At 41.1% G+C, this 20,411-nt stretch overlaps 1 protein-coding gene across 2 annotated transcripts in view; it reads right to left on the bottom strand.

Moving 5' to 3' along the window:
- The window catches only part of LOC149306482 (mitotic spindle assembly checkpoint protein MAD1-like), a 366,682-nt gene that overhangs the window by 270,777 nt on the left and 75,494 nt on the right, over nucleotides 1–20,411 (bottom strand). For both annotated transcript variants that reach the window (XR_016282433.1, XM_089539539.1), the window contains exon 11: nucleotides 13,609–13,753. Coding sequence is in view for 1 of the 2 variants with exons in the window: in XM_089539539.1 (XP_089395665.1) it covers nucleotides 13,609–13,753 (145 nt within the window). In the remaining variant the exon portion in view is untranslated. The remainder of the gene's footprint in view (nucleotides 1–13,608; nucleotides 13,754–20,411) is intronic.

The following is a 20,411-nucleotide window of genomic DNA, read 5'->3' as shown; positions in this document are numbered from 1 at the left end:
ACCCTGGTCACTACCTTGAGCAAATTTCAAGCACTGGAGAACATTTTTTCTTGATGCTGTTGCATTAGGGAAGAATTCAGCCTCAGACGGGCTGCTCTCATCATATTAAGTCCCCTTGGACCGCCAGAACAAAGAATGTAGCAAAGCAACTACAGAAAAAGAACACATACTGAAATCCCATTGCTCCTCTGCTCTCCTTCCCCCACATCTGTGCAAAAACTCCTAATCCATTTTTTAAAAGCTGTTCAAGAGACAAGTTTGCAGTTTTTCCTAGCTTCACTAAGAAAGCAGACCCAAATCTCTTTAGGAGTCTACATCTCTGCCTTGTTTACATGCTGGTTTTCAAGTTTCAAAAGCACTCCGGAGGACATTTCTGTGTCACAGGAAACAGAAAATGCTCTTCTGAAAGTGAACATCTTCCAAGGCAGTGATATTAATAGGTGACACAGACACAACTCACAGCAATATGTAGTGGGAAGTTTTCCAGACAAACAAAGATGCAGGAAACCCCCTCCAAACACCAAACACCAAACACAGCAGTTTCTGAAGCTTTAAAATTCAATAATGTTCAAACCAAAATGTACATAGCAGTGGTTTCTATACCTTGGTCCTACAGCTGTTTTGGACTTCAATGCCCAAAAGCCCCAGCCAGCTTGGCCAACAGTAAGGTATTATAGGAGCTGAAGTCCAAAACATCTGGAGAACCAAAGTTTAGGAACCATTGATAGAGCAACCTTCCCCATCTGGTGTCTGTCAGATGTGTTGGACATAAACTTGCTACTCAGATTAATAGATTAAAAGATTGCTACTCAGATTAATAGCGGGGAAGCTACTTATAGCTCAGGCCTCAAATGGTAAAAGACTCAGGTTTTCATATTGAAAGCGTAGCATTCAGGATTTCTTCTATTATGCCTTTGTCTTTGCTTTGAAAGCTTCATCATCCTTCTTATCACAAAAACTGCTTAGAGTAAGACAAAGCTACTCCAATTTCGGAAGCAAGCAGCACAATGTTTCTGCACTACATTATTAAAATATGAGATGTTTCTTCCTCTCAAACGTCATTATTTTTTGCTTTTGTTAAAAAGAGAGAGGTGGGGGAAATGGAAGTTTTCAGCTATCAAAATAAATTCCAAACAAAATACTAAGTTGCTGATCATGGAACCTGGAAAAACACAATACCTAAAAACTTATCCGGGGATAGTCTTGGTGGCCATACAGCAAAGCACAACAACATCCAAAACTCACAAGACTGTGATACATTTATTAGGCCAACCAAAAAGCCCAATATACATGTTATGCGCTTTGGAAGCTCCACTGGTATAGTGCATCTCAGTCTTCAGTTAGGATTTTTTTTCTTGTATCTGGAGATGTGAAGGACTGAGTCTGAGAACTACTGTATTGAAAAGTAAATGATTTACCGTTGAGCTGGAACCATCTTCCCATTGTCTAAAAGAACATTGTCCTGGACAATGGATGAGTTGTTGTCATTGTTGTTGTTGTTGTTGTTGTTAATTGTGAAGGGAGTCCCGGAATCTAAGGGCAGCCACAGGCAAGGACCATATCTCACTTTTCTACCAGCCCTATCTCTGAAGGTGGTGGGAATGAGGTCCTGAGGTCCTTGAGGACCAGGCAGGTTCATACAAGGAGACACAAATGCTCAGTTAACCTAGATTCAAGCCATATAGAGCCATATAACCAATATTTTTAGCTGAGCCCAGAAACAATTGAGGAACATTGTGAAGTCGAAGGCTTTCATGGCCAGCATCCATAGTCTTTTGTGGGTTTTTCAGGCTATATGGCCATGTTCTGGAAGAGTTTATTCCTGATGTTTCGCCAGCATCTGCGGCTATCATCTTCATAGAAGATGCCAGCCACAGATGCTGGCGAAATATCAGGATAGCCCAAAAAACCCACTGAGGAACAGTGCTATTGAGGAACAATGGCTCCAGGTGACACTGGAGTGCAAATAATGTTCATCCTGTTTTCCTTTTTTCTTAACAGAAGCCTGATGGAATGGAATTTTTTATTTCCTACGTTTCCCCTTTATTATTATTATTCTTGTCCACGATCATTAAAACCAAAACACAAAACAAAATTGAAATACTTGGCAAAGAGCTGGAGCCAACGGTTCCGATTTCCTTTGTTTCCTTCACATGCCCTAACAAATTAATGATTTCCGTACGAAAATAATGTCGGTGCCCCCCAGCTCTAAACAGTAAATGAGGCAAACACTGGAGGAGGCTGGCAGCGTCCCCACTGTAAAAAAAAAAAAGCTTTACATTTTTAACATTGTAAGCTTCTCCCCCCCCCCCCCACTTTTGCCTTCATTCTCTTTATTTGCGAAATTGCTTGTGCCAAGATATTACAGTGTATAACGTTGGAAATTGTTATGCAGCGCAAGGCGCAACCTTAATGGCATGAATTATATTCAGTCAGATCACAAACTCCTGAAAATATGCAAAATGTACAGTGCTACTGACGTCCAATTCAGAGAGAGAGGGAGAGAGAAAGAGAGAGAGAGAGAGAGAGAGAATTCTCATCTCATTAGTTTCTACTGTTTCCTTGTGTGATAATATGCCCAGTGCTGACACCTCTCCTATTCTCCCTGGCAGGCCCTACATTAGCATGTAAATAGCTGGCAGATAGGAGGAAATGGAAGCAAGGAAGAGCTCTTTAATTAACTTTAATCCTCTGCAAATCCATACAGCAATCTGCTCTGACAGTTTTCTACACAAGATCATCTTAGGAGGTCCCTCAACATTGTCTGTGCCAGGGCCGCAATGAGGAGAGTGATGCACAATCCAACCTTGGATACAATATTTAGACATTTCTCTTCTATTAAACACTGCCCTTGACTGCCATCTGGCCTTATCAAGCCTATCATTACTCTTGAGTCTGGCGGAAAAAACAACAAGGTGCCACATGTGCGCGAACAGTTTTGTCCTTGCCAGCCTGCCAGCCAATTCTCCTTTGCTCCTGGATCAGGACAGGCAAGTCCCCTTGGCCAAGACAGATGGCTTTCGTTGTAGAGAGTGGACATCCTTAAGACCGATGCTCTGCTTCTTCAATGCGATGCTGTGTGCCTGCACACAAAATGATACCTCTTGTATTTACGTGAAGGCAAACGATTAAGGTCTCCTCCCTTGGGAATCATTCAAGAAAACATTGCTGTTCCTGTACTTGAACAACGACGCATTAAGAGCTGGAGTAACCCAACACTTTCTTTATTCCTTCAGTTCCTTCAAAGGAATGTATTCAGCAATGTAAACGTATCCTTGGATCTTGGATCAAAAAGGGGGGGAATTGAGAAAAGAAATGTAGACTGTGTGCAGATAGGTGACAGAAGTAGGGAGAGATACAGTCAGCCCTGCATAGCCACAGATTCAGATTTGTACACAGAAATAACCCAATATACTCCTGTGATAGCCACTACTATAAAAATGTGTGCAGTGATATCTGAAGGAGAAAAGGTTTCTAGAACTAAATAGCCCAAGGCTACACATTCTCAAAATCACTGAGAAAGAAGAAGATGCACTACCTTTTCCCCTCCAAAAGCAACTCTTGGAAGGAAGGAAGACAGGCCCTGGTTTTCCTGATTTAAGCTACTGTGTCCAGACAGACATGTAATGCTTCCTTAATATCTAGCATATGACAGGCCTTTATTGTACTGGTTTAGGACATAGTGACATCAGTACAATTTCCTCTCATCTGCGAAAGGCTGACTTATTATTGCTACAAAGGAAGAATCACTTTGAAGAATCATTTACTAATGGAGAAAAGCACATCTCTAGAGACCGCAGGGCAGTGTCCTCAGTTCTGCTCAATGTCACAGCCAAAAGAAAGGAAGTTTTAGCAATGGCCAATGACTCGATATAAAACAGAATGTTAAGTATCCAGTTTAGATTTCAATTTGGAAACTGGCGAACCATGGCGGGTGAAGAGCAGCTGCCTCTCTTATCTTAAAACACAGGGATAACTAGTTTTTCTGCTTGCAGTGCTGTTCAGTGCTATCACCTGGGGGTTAAGCAGCACTGAATCACTTGGCCAAACCTGTCTTGCAGCAGGTATCCCCTAGACATGTAAGACCGTCCTAGGACAACACAAAGAAGAGACATGGAGGACAGGAGAAGCTTGTGAACACCTAATATTCTACACCTCCTCCTAAAGTTGACTGAACATCAAGTCTTGCTGGCTTCAAAACAGTACTAAATTAACTAACTACCATTTCATGGAGACATTCCAAAATGGAACAGAGGCTGAGCTGTAACCAATAAAAGGTTATTACAGGGATGCGGAAAGATAAAAGCAACAGACCTCCTCAAGAAATTAAGCGACAGCAACAGATAGACCTTTTAATTTGACAGCTCTAAAGGGAGCTAAGATTTAAGTTAGCTGAGAAGCCAACAAAAGATGCAATTTAATGTTAAATACCGCAGCTGTATCAAAATAATTGCAAAGCAACATCGCCCAATTACCATCATTTAAACAAAAGCTGAAGGCCGTAAGCCATTTCCATCACAGACCAATATATTTTACTGGATCATTAGGAAAATTAGTTTGAAAAACTTACGGAATGAGAATGGATTTCTATATAATGAAGTAGGCATGTGATTCTGAAAGGGTAAATGCTTTACATGCAGCTTCTTTGAGTTGAACCGCTGTGCGGGTTCCAGAAGTTAACTTGCTGAGCAATAAACAGCAGCAAGGAAAACGGATGGCATCATAAAGAAGATGGGAACAAACCATGGTATGTGAAGTCAAAGGCTTTCATGGCCGGTATCCATAGTTTTTCGTGGGTTTTTTGGGTTATGTGGCCATGTTCTAGAAGAGTTTATTCTTGATGTTTCGCCTGCATCTTTGGCTGGCATCTCTGAAGAGATGAATGAGTACATTGGACTATTCCTGCCTCTTTGAGAGTAAAGCATGGATAACCTGAAGTTGAGTAAGGCTGGAGTTTGAGACCCAACAGACTGTGTCACAAAGCTGCCCAAAACTTCCCAGCTCTACACAAATGTATTCAGCTCTACACAAGAATAACTTTTGAATAGCTTTCTAATTTATTGTGAACACAGATTTTTCCTTTAACTCTATTTGCTTTGAACTTTTAAAACCTGTATTTCTAGCTGAAACACACTATAACCATGTCCCAAAGGAGCTCCCTGAACATCCAGGCCAATTTTCAAACTTTAGTAATTGTTCACAGGCAAGTTCCTCTGAATCCATATGAGCAAATTAATACCCAGCCATCAAACAGAGGAGAAAAAGTGTTCCTCCGGTAGACGGCAAACTAAGAGAAGTTGAAACCTTGAGAGAAATATATTTGCAGGGCTAGTTCTGAAGAAAGTTGCAAGCAGAGGCTAGTGCTAAGGGTAGTATGGAGAGACCATGATATTTTCATGAGAGGTCGCAGGCAAGAAATAGTGGTACTTCAGGGACTGAGAATGAATAAAGCAGATTCCTACACTGTCAAATTATATTCTGATTTACACAGGCAGTGATTCAAATGTGTTGAGCCACAGATGGCTAAAGGGGTGAGTAGACAGCTTTTGCTGTTGTTGTATGCCTTCAAGTTGTTTCTGACTTATAGTGACCCTAAGACAAACCTGCCGTGGAGTTTTCTTGGCAAGATTTGTTCAGAGTAGGTATGCCATTACCTTCCCCTGAGGCTGACAGAGTGTGACTTGCCCAGTGCGTTTCATGGCTGAGCAGGGAATTGAACCTTGGTCTCCAGAGCCACCATCCAATGCTCAAACCACTATGCCATGCTGGTTCTCTGCTTTGTGGTTCGCAAGTAATGACAAACTCAAATTGTCTCTGCATAACTGGGACAATGATCGTAGTTTTACATTATGTCTTACTCCATCAAGGAGAAAGGGAACCATTAAGTACACCTAATTATTCAGAACTCATTGATCTTCAGTTTGGTTCAACTTTAATTTACCACTTTTCTCAGAAAAGGAGTAACTGAAGGTATCATCTCAAACAAGGCCTTTTTCCTAAATAAATGCTTTAGGGAGATATAAGTCATTTCTTGAATGGCGCTTGGCTATTAAAAGTAAATTTTCTCTAGTTCAGAGAGAATTGGAATACAGTACAGTTGCCTCTCCTAACTCACGGATCTGGGATTCAGGCCCTCGAATATCTGTGGATGGGCGACCTCCGCAATCTCCAATGGCGCATGCGCACAGACTGTGCGCATGGGGGCATGCCCCATTCAAGCCTATGAGGCTTGAATATGTGCAAGCCTCTGTGCAGTGGTGCCGGGGGGTCCAGACCGGATCCCCTGTGAAAACGGAGGGCCAACCATATTTCAAATGAGCAATGTAATTTTTTTCCACCATTCTCACCTGTTTTTTAAAGACCTTTTTTTACTAAACAAAGAATGGAGAGACTCTGAATATGTTTGCAATGTCAATTCCTGCTTTAAGGTTCATGTAACCCAAAAAAGGGTCCCAACTCACAACCACCTGCCAAATTTGTTCTACACCATGCCAGATACAAGTGAGCGATACCTGTCTCCCATACGAAGCTTTCATAGACACTATCTTAATAAGCATCTTATTGGATGGGCATAAAAAGATGTTTTTGTTTTGTCTTCGTTGTAACCCTGAAATTGCTTTTCCTTCCCATGCCAAGTTACAAGCTGCTCTCACAGAAGAATAATGCAATAATATTTGAACACGCTCAGCATAATAACTTACCAAATGGCATTTCTCAGTAACAAAAATGAGATGATTTTTTTTCTATTCCAATTTTGAATTTCTTTTAAAAAAACAAGATATGATAAAATCCCATCAAAGGACCTAGAATTAAATTTTGAAGGCAAAAAAAGACCTTACCAAAGAGAGTATTCCCAATTACTGGGAAATGATTACATTCTATGTTTCTAGCAGCCTCCTCAGCATCGCGATGAAGCCACTACTCCCTAAAATAATTACACCAATTTTTAAAAATTAAAACAAAAGGAGCACTTGAAGTAGTGTTAAGTCTGCTGGATTTTGCCCACCTTGTCTTCTGGCAAGGCGATCAGATCTGACCCTTCTCTCTCCTCCTAGCCCTATCAAATAGTACAGAAACATTCTGAATACCAGAGGCAGCTCTAGTTAGTAACAGACCTACTATTTAACATAGACATAAAACCACTTTGAGACGCTGTTTGGAATTTTGCAGTTTGCAGATGGCACCCAACTCTTCTTTCCAAGGTAGATGTTTCAATCCTAAACCAGTACTTGTCATCAATAATGGTCTGGATGAGAGTGAACAAACTTAATCCAGACAAGTTGGAGGTACTTCTGGTCAGATGGAGGGCAAATCAGAGAATAGCAATTCAGCCTCTGTTGGATGGAGCTACACTCTCCCTGAAGATGCAGGTCTGCAGCTTGGATGTTCTCCTAGATTCAACCCCAGTCTCAGTGGTGACCAGGAGTGCAATTGCACAACTAAGGCTTGTGAACCAGCTGCTACTCTTTCTTGAGATGTCAGATTTGGCAAAGGTGACACACACTTTAGTTACCTCTTGTTTGGATTAGTGTAGTGCACTCTATGTGGGGCTGCCTCTGAAGAGTGTTTGACAACGTCAGCTGGTCCAGAGAGCTGTGGCCAGATTATTAACCAAGGCTGGTTGCAAGGAACAATCCCTTGTTGCAACAGCTCCGCCGGCTGCCCATCACGTCTACACACAATTCATAGTGTTGGCAATGACCTATAAAACTATATGTGGCTCACATCCAAGGTATCTGAAGAATCACATTCACCCATACAAACCTACCTTTTGAGGAAGCCCTTCTCATTCCCACCAGCCTCGCAGGTACATTCAGTGGGAACACAGGAGAGGGCCTTCTCGGTGGCTGCTCCCAGGCTGGGAAACTCCCTTCCTAGACGGCTAGACTGGCACCCTCCTTACTATCTTTCTACAAATAAGTAAAAGTCATTTTATTCTGGCAGGCCTTTGAGAACTGATTTTTTTAAAGGAGGAACAGCCATTGTTGTTGTTTTTTTATTTATTGTTGTTGTTTTTAATGGTTTATGCATTTAAAACAGGTTTTAATTTTATAATGCTGTTTAAAAAAATATTGTAAGCTATCTTGGATCCCATTTTGGGAGAAAAGTGGGACAGATAAACCTTCTAGCTGGAGTGATAACCAGAAAATGGAGGGACTACGTCAGGCCTCCAAAAAAAGACTGTGAAAAGGAGGATCTTTGTTAACTGAGGTATGCCTGCTGGAGCTTTACATAATAAACAGTGGCTTCTGCCTTGACTGTTAATGAAGCAATAGATCGGCCATTTATGTATATAATTCAGTAACATACGGTGAAAACTATAGCACCATCCCCACTGCCCAACACTATGCACATCGGAACTGATGACTGTGTTTTTAATGCTCCAAGAAGAGCCATGATTACATTTAGCTTTGTAAATTTCTCAAGCGTTCAACTAAAAGGGCAACAACTTCCTTCCAGAACGCAGCCTTCCCTTAGTCTCAGCTGCTCATTTTCCTTAAAGAGACGCCACAAGGCGCTATTAGAGGTGCTCTCCAAACAGTCCGTATCAAACAAGGAAAACGGTTTTTGTGTTCACCTAATTCTGGCAGCCAATCTCCATTTGCTTAATATAGTCATGATATTTCACCAAGATAATTAGACTCTTAGCTATCAGTAACAATTAAACCCTTAGATCTGGAGTTGTTTAATAAAGGTCTCAAAATAAAACGGCACATTCCAAACACGGGGTTTCTAAATGTCAAGCAGGCGAGTAATGTCTCGTGATGAATGTAATGATGAAACACACCATCAATCAGCATAAGTTACCCAGCCTCGGTATCAAATGATAGCAATATTACATTTGGAGCGCTGAGCAATTCTCATCACAGCTTTAATAGGAAAGGTACTGGCAAGAACAGAGGTTGCAAAGAAATAAAATAAAATAAAGAATAGTGATTTCGAGAGACAGAGAGAGAGAGAGCATTAAGTTCTTCCTGCTGTTACTTTTGGCTGGGGGAGTGCAACAAATTTTGCGGAATGACAAACTGCACAATTTCCACAACTCTCTTTGGCAGAGGAAGAGAATTAACACAAGACAGAGTTGCTCATATGGTTGCCAATGTTCCATACATCCTCTCCACAAGCTATTGAAACCCAGAGAGAATATTGTTGTGTTCCCCTCCGCCAAACCAAAGTACCCACCTGCATTTTCAGTAGAGGAAGAAAGCATGGAGATAAACATGCAATGCAAAATCAAGCTTAGACACTAGACATGGCTTGGGAACTGCTCCCCAAAGGACCAGGAAACCAAAAAGGAGTCAAGAAATTATCACCAACTTTTATATGCACTGCATATGACTGAGACTAGCAGAAAATAAATCTACATACATCTAACCAACTGAGACAACAACCTCTCAGTCCATAGAAATGGCAGGTAAGCGTCTTCTCTTTCGAAAAGGGAGCTTGCCTCTATAGCAAAGCTGTGGTGCATTGAACTGTCAGAGTAAACCAAAGCCAACTACTGTATGGCAGAATTTTCCCTTTTCAAGAAAGGACTCAAATACAGAGTCCACCTTAGGAGAGAAACTGACATTATACTGAACATTATCCTGATTTTTCTCAGCGACATATCCTGAAAATACTAATGTGTACGGAGTAGTTTAATGCTAATGCACTCTTTTCTGGCAGTCTTTTCAGCCCCCAGCTCTGCAAGAGTTATTCATACAATTAGCATTGACAGCTGAGAGAATGCCTTCCAGATAAACCACATAAACAAGTTGGTCGAGGTGCTTCATCAATACACATATTATCCTGCCCATCAAGAAAGCGCAAATGAAATTGTGTCATACTCAATAGCTATCCAGATTACAAAAACCAAACCCACAAAAGCGTAACTGAAAGACATTGACTGTTTTCTCCTTGTAAAGTACCACACAGGTGCAATATTGTATATGCTCAGGTATAAGTCTCGAAATTTTGGTCAAAAACGTGAGCCAAAAAAACTGAGTCGGCTTATCCAAGGGTCAATGTTAGTACTGTATTTTAACACTTACTTTAAAAGGAACCATCCCTTGTTGAAAGAGAATAATCTGTCCTGGAAGCACTGACCCTCATCTAATCTCTCATCCACTTTTTAGGCTGAACACAAGCAACTGTACCTACTGAAATTTTGCAAGTTCTTTGTTATAGTTTTCCTTTGCTTCATCTTTTAGATCCTTTGTTAAATGGCACTAGATTTACCCTCCTCAACTGATCCATGGGTCATATAAGAATCCATAATTTTTGCTTCCAAAACCTGCCCTCGATTTATATATGAAGCTGGCTTATAGACAAGTATAGACAGTAAAATGGCTACAAGCTCAAGTACAATTATCATAGCAAAAGGATTGGGGGAAAGGCCATGTCTCTCGAAAACAACATTCCGGAAGTATTAAACTAGATTGCAGGAAACTCAACATGCTGCTAATGAATTACTCCAAAATGCTTAATATTGCCTCCGCAGATGAAACAGAAAAGCCATTGAGGTGTCAGTGCTGGTTACATAAAGCTAAGAAAATGAATGCTACTGTTAGAGCCTCGGAGGGGATGTTAGCCCCAGTGTGGTTCAAAGCAAGCTAAAATTATCTAAATGGTAAGTGGTAGGAAACAGCTTGTTACGAGCCCTGAATTATTCAATAAACTCTTTTGTTTTGGTCTTCTATACCAATGATGGAGACAAGAATGTTATTTTTGCAAGCAGAGTGTGTGGCATGTCATGTTTACTCATTAGTGCTAAAATGTTGGGTTGGGGGAGTCATTCCGAGGGAGACTTTTTCTTAGTCATTGACAATCTATTTGGTTAAAACCTTAATAAAAATAATAGGAGAGCCACTTTCAGATTAAGACAGAATGACTCATGTCTTATTTTGGAAAAATAACATCTGATGGGTAAGGCATGGCTTTTTACAAATTAGCCTCCAGGCTCTGAGATGCAGAGAGGAAGGCATATTTCTCCTCTACTAGAACCAGTTCTCTCCAAATGAGATCTTACCTGATTGAAACATTTTCTATATATTACCATATATCCTCAGCTATAAGTCGGCCTCATGTATAGGGCAGGTTTTGGGGTCAAAATTATGGATTTTGATACAACTTGTGGATAAGTCAAGGGTAAAACTTAGGGGCAATGTAACAAAGGATGTAAATGATGAAGGAAAGGGAAAGAGTGCCAAAAAAACCTTACAAAATACCAGCCGCTGCCTACATTGATATCCCTCCAGACCATCTTAAACAACAACAAACACTACATCTTGACAAAATGTAGGACTGTGACTCTAACACTGTCATGTTTTTCCTTCTCCTGTATGATTTTAATACCTTTAATACCTGATGAGGATGCCAGAGGAAGTTTTGAAACTTTCAACAAACGTCTCAAGCAAGGTGCAACTCAATGACAGTGCTGTCACCACACTTTCTGCCCTATATTTCTGACATCTTTGCTAATTTAAGAAGCTTGTGAAGCTTCGAAAGCTAGTATGATGCATTTTGTACCTTTCGGTTGGCCAAATAAAGGTATATTTTGGACTTTGCTGCGTGAGCTGTTTAGCAACGGCTACTAATCAGATCAATGGGGGAGATCTGTTGTCTGTGAGCTATTTCTTCCATATCTTGCTCACCAATTTCCTAGAAATCTGTGCTGCCCAAGATGGATATCTGGTCTAATCCAATGAGTCACTCTTTGTGTCCTTAACTGGGCGACAGATATTCCTGGATGACCCACTGAACAACAGCTTGGAAATCAAAGTGATTCTTAACTGAGACGGAGGAGCCATGAGAGCACGGAACAGCAATAAGCAATTGTTGGTTTTTAAATGCTTAAATGTCAGAGGAGCAAAAGAGAAAGTAGCCTTTTTAAGCAGTGCATAATAAATACACAAGTGTGACATTTCAAATCCTTCCTTCATCCACATCCACAAAGAAAAAGAGACTGCCCTTTTAAGAACATTACAAGATGATGCCAGTGGGGTATCTCAAGCTCCTAAGAACACAATAGCCACCCTGATGAATCAGGTCACACCAAAGCCTTATCGTGTCCAACAACGTTTTCCAAAAAAAGACTAGAATGTTACAGGGGTCCCACAAGCCACACATGATGAACATGAAGAGAAGAAATCATCCTCTTCCACCATCGCTCCACAGAAAGTACAGTTGGCCCTCAGTATCCGCAAAATTCCCATCCACAGATTCAACCATCCACAGACGGAAGGACCATGTTGTCTCCACGTGGCCAAGCCATAATTAGGGATAGCCCCCATTGCCCCCACTGATGGCCATGTGCACAGCCACTCTGCCATTAGGGACAATGGATCCCACTGTCTGTAATGGTGGCACATCCATGCATACGTGCCGCCACTGGGGACAACGGGGGCTGTCATTAATGGCAGCATGGTCACATGCACGTCCGCCACTGAAATTCTGTTGTCCCTAATGGCAGTGAGGCTGTGCACACACACCACCATTGGGGATAACAGAACTCGAGCATGCGCAGATTATGGTATCCACTGAGGGGAACGGAACTGATTCCCCCACAAACACTGAGGGCTGACTGTAGTGATTTAAGGGCTTTCCACTTCTAATACTGAAGGTAGCATACAGCAACAATGGCTAGTAGCAAAGGCTTTCTCTGCCGCAAAAGCTTAATGGTTTAACAGAACATTTGGGGGGGAAAGAAGAAGGGCTCATAAATGTTTCATATCACTACCTTAGAATAAAATGGCTTCTCCCAAGTCGGCATTTTTGTGTTTAGAACAGACCTGACTACATTATTCTGGAGGAGCCAGGGGCAATCAGCTGCCTTGTCTTCGCCTCCCCTTTTCCATTTTCAATGATACTTACTGCTACAGAGTTTACCGTAGAAGCTTCTAATTAGATCATTAAATAACAGTCTGGGTTATAAAGCTTTCAGTGCTAAGTTATTATTTTTAACAGGTAATATATTTGCTCAGTTTAATATTAAATTATACGATCATTTTCTTTTAATTAAAATGAAACCTTCACTCCTAGGGTGACGGGGGAAATTTTGCCAAGGAAAGTATTTACATACTTGTCTCAAGTCGCCATTGTACGAATCAGTGGCAACGGCCGCATCAAACCACCAAGCAATCAGGGAGTGGACATTTTAAGTGGTAGTGTATAGAAAACTAGCAGAAAGGAGTAGCTCACAATGCAAATGAGTCCACAGAGGCAGGTGCTTTGAAAGTCTAGCGTAAGAGTTATAGCTTCAGTGCGAGGAGCCAGTACACAAGAGCTTCAAAAGGACTCCATGCAGTCAGATTTACATCCAGCACCTGTGTCTGTCGGTTTCTGTAATCAACCTACAACAAATATCTAAACAAGATGCAGTTCTATAAGGTGACAGGGCTGGAAAAACAAGCAATGGATTATAAAGCTGCAGATATCTCAAAGTAATCTGTATTGCAAAGATGGAGAACATTTAACCTTCAGATGTGGACATCATCACCATAGGAAACACTGTAAAAATGCTACAAACAGTGTGTGCAGGAGGGAGGGAGGGAGGGAGGGTGGGAACAACTTCTCAGTGAAGGAACTGCCAAAACAAAATTGACTTCTTTCATCCAAGCAACCTACCTTGATGAGTAGATGCACATGCTTCTGCAAGCACTTAGCCAAAGCTTCATGCTGCTCACGTTTTTTCTTCTCCTCCAGAAGCTGATTCTGGACCTTCAATAACTCCTCTTGGAGCTGCTTCCGAGCTTTCTCCAACAGTCTGGCACTAAAGAATACAAAGGCACCAAAAACAGAGTAAGTTTCTATTTTTGACACTGGGCATTTGACTGCAAATTGACACAGGATGGAAGGATCTTGAAATGAAAACACTCTTGAAACGGAGACATTACTGGTCAGGTGAAACTTCCCTCCAAATGTCTTTGCCTGATGACATCTGGGCAATAGTGGATATCAGCATCAAGACTAGTCAATGATGACTACAGTCCAGAAACCACCACTTTGTCTGCAAAGTGTCCATATGGGATCCACCAAGGCTCTCCATGTGACATGAAGCCCCTTCTGCCCTCATCCTAAAAATTGGCCAAGAAAAGGCAAATATCATTTCCAGAAGCTGTTAAAGGAAGGTGGTTTGCCATTTAAAGCCTATTTTGTGGAGCCCTGGCCTGTTTCAGGCCCAAAACAAGGAGTGGAAGAGGGCTACAAAGGGGAAGCAAGTAGAAACAAATATTTATAAGCACACTATACTAGTATGGTCATGAACATTTTTCAAGTATTTCCAGGGAACTGGCCAAGGAATGGCACTAGTCTGGAAACCACTATTGTGAGTAGCACTGATGTGAAGGGCATCTTGTATGTTTGAATCCCCCAAAGTATCTACAGAGACATGCAAAGTAATATGGACCTAAAGCTTTCTTGAATCAAAATTCAAATACAACACTTTCCATTATTGGAGTTTGGTACAGGAAAGAATATGAGAATAAAAACATGTCATTGTATGTTTATACTGTATTATCAGAGGGCTAGAAATATGCTCACTATACGAAATCAAAAAAAAGCAGACACCAGAATATCTAGACATGGCTGCCCATATTTGTTCTATACCTGCCCCCTAAAAATATATGGCTGTATTAAGTAACTTTCCCCCGAAGCATCTTTTTGACTCCTTGGGGAAAACTAAAAACAATGGTCACAAATTCTCAGCCAAATACCCGCCTGCTTTCTGCTATGAGCTTGCATCTTAAATCTGTCAGTGAATTAAAATGGTATATGAATTGTTCCAGTTTCAATTCAAAGCTATTCATATACCAATTTAATAGTCAGAGTGTAAAAGAGATTCCTTCCATTGTCATAGTCAGGTGGGAAAGTTAATCATGAAGGCTATAAATCTGCTGTGAAAAAAGGTCTAATTTAATAACCAGAACATCGCTATGCCCCTGTCCCTTTTTCTGTTTTAATTAATTAGTTACACAGAGAATGAAACCTTTGCCATAGAGGACCATGTACATCTTCTGTTAAAACTATTATGAAAGCCAGAAATTTCAATAATACAGACTCTGAAAAAGGGGGAAATGGTGGTGGTTTTTTCCCTTTCCTTTTTCATTTCCAGCCCCGACTGCTACGGTTTCAGAACACAGATGAAAGAACCCAATTTTATGCATGGTCATTTTTGGATAAACTAGCTGCAAATGATACAGCTTTGGAGGAAAAGTGCACAGAGCTAAACACAAAATTAGGACTGCAATGAATCTTCATTCGAGTCGAGAGCAGGATCAGTCTATAAGATGCAGAACTAACCGGCTGGATATGATCCTCAACTAAGCTGCAGCACTGGCCTGACTACCTTTTCCTTTCAACCTGTAAGGTTTCAGGTATTCTTATTGATGCTTTTAAATACATGAGAACTAAAAGGACGGACAGATATGATTTTAAAATTAAGTGATCTCATCGGTCAGGATCTCACTGGTTCTGGCTCTGAAAAAGCTGAATACTGCCGGATTAGGGGCCTTCTCTTTGCTAGCAGAAAGGTCAGAAATAATTATCAATCGATAAGAGGGCAATTCTTCCAAGTTCAGAATGGAAGGGTACATAAGCAAACAAAAGGCAAGAAATGTCAGCCAGCAATAATACCTTCAGGAAGTGTTAAAGAAATTACTACCCGAGGGCCATCATGCAGTTTAAGATCCCTAAACCACTTTCATCTTGGGATATAAACATACATATACCAACCATAACTGAAATTCATGGTTCGGTTCCATTTTTTTTCTCTTTCAGTTTTTTTTCCGGGGGAGAGGTAGAAAAAACTTAAATAGTTCTTTATTTCTTATTTAAAGCCCAATGTCTGCAGTCTTAGGGTGCATCAACATTGTAGAAACAATGCAGTTTGCCACCACTTTGGCAGGTTTTATGTTTTTATTTTATTGATTCTTACCATGTAAAGCGCAGTTTAAAAGAACTAAGCGAAAGACTGCAATGCTGGGGCTGCTTCTGTTCCTCCAAACCTCTTCAATTGCTCCAAGTAGTAGGCTCTCATCGCTCCCCTTCAAAACCTAGTTGTTATTAAGTCATTACGACTGTTTCCATCAACTTTCAATCCATCACACTCTTCCAAGGGCTGCCAATTGTGTGATCTGTTGCCCAGCTAGACGCAGTTTACTCCTTTCTGCTCAGGACTGCAAGGCTTTTTATGGTTCAAGGTTGGAACTGGGGGAGCCAAGTGCAGCTTCTGTTTTTCAGGTACAACAGCAGTTAAAATAAGATCCCTCTTATTAGTGTAAACCTGTCCCTACTGGAAGCTGTTGTCTCCAACTCCCAAAAGGCTCAGCGAGGATGGCCAACGATCAGAGATTATAGGAGCTGCAGTTTAAACCTATGCAGGGCACCTGAATGTGCGAGGTCAATATACCTATTAGCTTGTTTACTACAGTCATAGAAACTCAGCCCAGTATGTTGGATAAACCTCTGGCTCTTTTAAAGCCAATGCCCCATTCAATCCTACCCTTTCATTTTATTTTTACAAAACTCATAAAATATTAAACCCCACATCTGATGGCTGAATTGAACTCTGAGAGTGGTGGCATTTTCAGAAATCTTTACAAGTTCAAAGTACATATTCTTGGCCTTACAAAAGGAAAAGAACACCCCACTTCTGTTTATCCATCTATTAATGCTCCTCACTGGTCCATGTCCACTGAATGAAGTGGCAGGATCTTTGTGTTCCCAGCAGCGGAGCAGATTCTTTTAATGCTGTGTTCCTTCCTTTCTTTCGGCCACTTTAATATCGTCTTAATGATAAAACTCCACTTTGAAAAATGTCCTCAGCCCTTCCAAGAACAATGAGAGAGACCATGAATACAGAAGCTAGAAGATGCATTTTAATAGATCCTCTCTTTAGAAAAAGAACCACTGTAACTGCAAGTTCTCTTAAAAATATGTAGCCTGTTTCTGAAATTTTCGAGCCAGCAACAACTCATCTGACATAAGACGGTAAGGGAGAATAAAGATATATATTTTAAAAAGGGTTTTCTTAACTGTTTGTTGGAGGACAACAGAAATTCAGATAGGAGCCATATTGGGCAAAGGACACGAAAAGAGTACTGTATATACTCATGTATAAGTCGACCTCATATATAAGTTGAGGGCAGGTTTCGGAGCAAAAATTATGGCTTTTGATGACTCGTGGATAAGTCTTATGTTAGCCAATAGTTAAGCCAATATTGCCTGCAGGGCCAGGTTTGTGGTAAGTGGTCTTTTCCAGCAGTTTTTAATGGAGATGTCAAAGAAAGAAGCAGAAACATGCTGCATGAAGAGCACTTGCCCTGTCACTGAGCTTTGGTTCCTACACTAAACAACAGCTCTGGAAGATAGTTCATGCTGTCTGATGTATATAAACACTTTTTGCAATCCTCGGGAATAAAATGTGACTGCTATTTTTTTCCAGGTGTGTAACCAGCACTTCAAGTATCTTTTGGCAGTCTGAGGACCCTGACCATACCTACAGAAAAAGGAGAAATCATCTGATAAAAAAGAAAGGGATCAAGAACAGAAAGGCACTGGCTCCCCCAAGTTGCAGTCGGTGCTGCCTGCAGCTCGCTATTTCCACCATCTGACTCCGTTTCTAAATACTTGAGTGTCATTACACGTTTTGCTTTGAAAAACAGAAATCAAAACAACTGAAACAAAACCAAAAATGGAAGAAGAAAGAAAGAGCAAAGACTGAAATAATTACTAATCAAAGGCAAGGCCGGGACACGGAATGGCGAAGCCACCAGCCATTTCGCCCCAATAATTTCTCTCCGTGTCGCCTCTGATGAGTTTTGTATTTCTAACATTTCATCAATTTGAATCACCAAATTCAATTTGCATCCACAGACAAACAGAGAGAGAACGGTAAATACCCCCATTTGACCTTGAAGTGTGAGAGAGGAAAACTGTCCTCCACAATTTCAACTCAATCTGAAGCATAATGAATAATCCAATTTGCCCCATCAGTTTTCAATATGTAATCACATTGTTGCTTACTTCACGAATGAGTTTTGATGCCAAAGCACAACATGGAGAGAGGCACAATCCCTTTGCACATGCCTCCCCTTAAGCCCTGCCAAGCCTTTTCATAGAAACCTATGGAAATATAGCACTCTTATCCAACTAGGAACATTCATGACATTTAAGGAGTGTGGCAAACACACTATTTGTTCCTTAAAGGTTTTGGCATACATTCCTGAGCTCAGGGGCTTGTGAAGACTGGGAAGTCAGGACCTAGATGGACAAACAGCTTCTTTACCAACTAATCATAGAAATATAGATTTTTGTGGGGTTTTTAGGCTGTGTGGCCATGTTTTAGAAGAGTTTATTCCTGACATTTCGCCAGCATCTGTGGCTGGATATTCAGAGAAACATCAGGAATAAACTCTGGTGAAATGTCAGGAATAAACTCTTCTGGAACATGGCCCACATAGCCCAAAAAACCCACAAAAATCTATGGATGCCGGCCATGAAAGCCTTGAACTAACTATAGTACTCCTTCTCTAAACTTCAGATAGCATTCACTCTGCATGTGTATCTCTGATGTACCCCGGATTGCGCTCACTATACTGAACTTTGTATCTCCCCAAATCCCTTGACCCTGGAATTGCGTTGTTGTTGTGTGTGCCTTTCTTTAAGGCAAACCTATCATGGGGTTTTCTTGACAAGATCTGTTCAAAGAGGGTTTGCCTTTCCCTTCCTCTGAGGCTGAGAAAATGGGACTTGTTCAAGGCCACCCAATGGGTTTCCATGGCCAAGCAGGGGATTTAAACCCTGGTCTCCAGACTCATAGTCCAACATCGAAACCACTACACCAGGTTGGCTCTTGAAACTAGAATTCCTGCTATGCAATTCCTACTATTGAGTCAACCCAAAACCCAGCCTCAGTTCTGTAATTCTAAACTGTGGGATGCCTTTCCTTTAGAGACCTGACCGAAAGTAACAGTGACTTCATTGCACCACCATGCTAAAACCTAGCTATGGAGCAAAGCTTTTGGGGTCCATGACCATGGCTTTGTTCTGGCTCATTGGGGTTTGCCATCTTCGGCTTTATTGTGTCCAAGTTAAACACAGTCAGCCCTGAACATTTGCATGGGCTAAGCAGGCAGGAATCCTGCAAAAGTAGAAAGAATGTGAATATGTCTAGGGTCACACAAACCATGTTTAACACACACAAAAATTACCTGTACTGGAAGCATGGCTGGGCTGGCTGCACGCATTCCCTTGCTAGGGCAGGAAAGTGGAAGATGGTGGGACAGGGGTAGGAAGAGGGAAAAAGGGGACACCCAATGGTTTGGGGCCATTTTAGGCCCAGGAGAGGCCTTTTTTAATAACAGCAAGTGAGCAGAAATCACTTCCTAGTCATTTCCTATTTTTGTAGTGCACAAATAATATGGCAAAATGCCCCCATGCTCCTTCAAATCCCACAACCTCTTAGCAAGAGTAATGTATGCAGTTCGACCCTATGTCCCTACGTATACGAAACTGTACCCAAGAAGCTTTTGGGAAGGAGAGATATAAGAAGAATGAGCAACATGTCATCCATACTTTAAATTATTCAAACCTGTATATACATAGTTCGGGAAAGGTAACTGTAAAAAAAAGAGAGCGGGAGACTGAATGCTGAACTAATAGGAAGAAAACATTGCATCAAGACAGATATTAAAATGCAGAGAGCATACGAGGCATCACACCGTCAATGAAGAATCCTACCGCAATGCTCTTGACGGTAGGACAATAGCTTATTTTAATAAAATAAGAACAAGGGGGGAAAGGATGTAAGGACTTATTTTAAAAAACTTAAAATCTGTGCAACACTTTAATAACAAAGAGGCCTCGCAGATTCGTGACTCATTACTGCTTTATGAATGCTCCCCAGGACTATCTGAGCTGACCTTTCCCAATCAGACTTCATTCTGAATGCATATTACTGTCCTCCTGCAGGAAATGAGCATCGCATGCTGCTGGTCATTCACAGTTTTCTGATCTGTACGTTTTTATTTCACAACTGGCTACTCCTTTGCAATTGGATTTCTCTGAAACAGTATTCAGGGAGAGGGGAGACAAACAGACCATCCAGCAATACTGAAAACAATGACAGCGTTTCTGTAAATACAATGAATGTTTAATTTCTAGATACTTGATTGCTACGGCTGCATGCACACTGCAGAAATAATCCAGGTTGACACTGTTTTAACTGCCATGGCTGAATGCTATGAGATCATGGGAACTGTAGTTTTGTGAGCCATTTAGCTGCCTCTCTCAGAGAGCTCCGGTGCCACAACAAACTACAATTCATAGAATTCCTACACACTAAAGTGGTGTCAAACTGGATTATCTCTACAGAGCAGATGCAGCCTTGACATTTCTGTGTTCCTTAGAATTTCTGGGTGATAGATCCT

The sequence above is a fragment of the Sceloporus occidentalis genome, unplaced genomic scaffold (genome assembly GCF_023333645.1).
Source record: "Sceloporus occidentalis isolate IW3139 unplaced genomic scaffold, rSceOcc1.0.p SCAF_10, whole genome shotgun sequence".
In the NCBI taxonomy this organism is placed as follows: Eukaryota; Metazoa; Chordata; class Lepidosauria; order Squamata; family Phrynosomatidae; genus Sceloporus; species Sceloporus occidentalis.
This window is presented reverse-complemented; position numbering and strand designations above follow the sequence as displayed.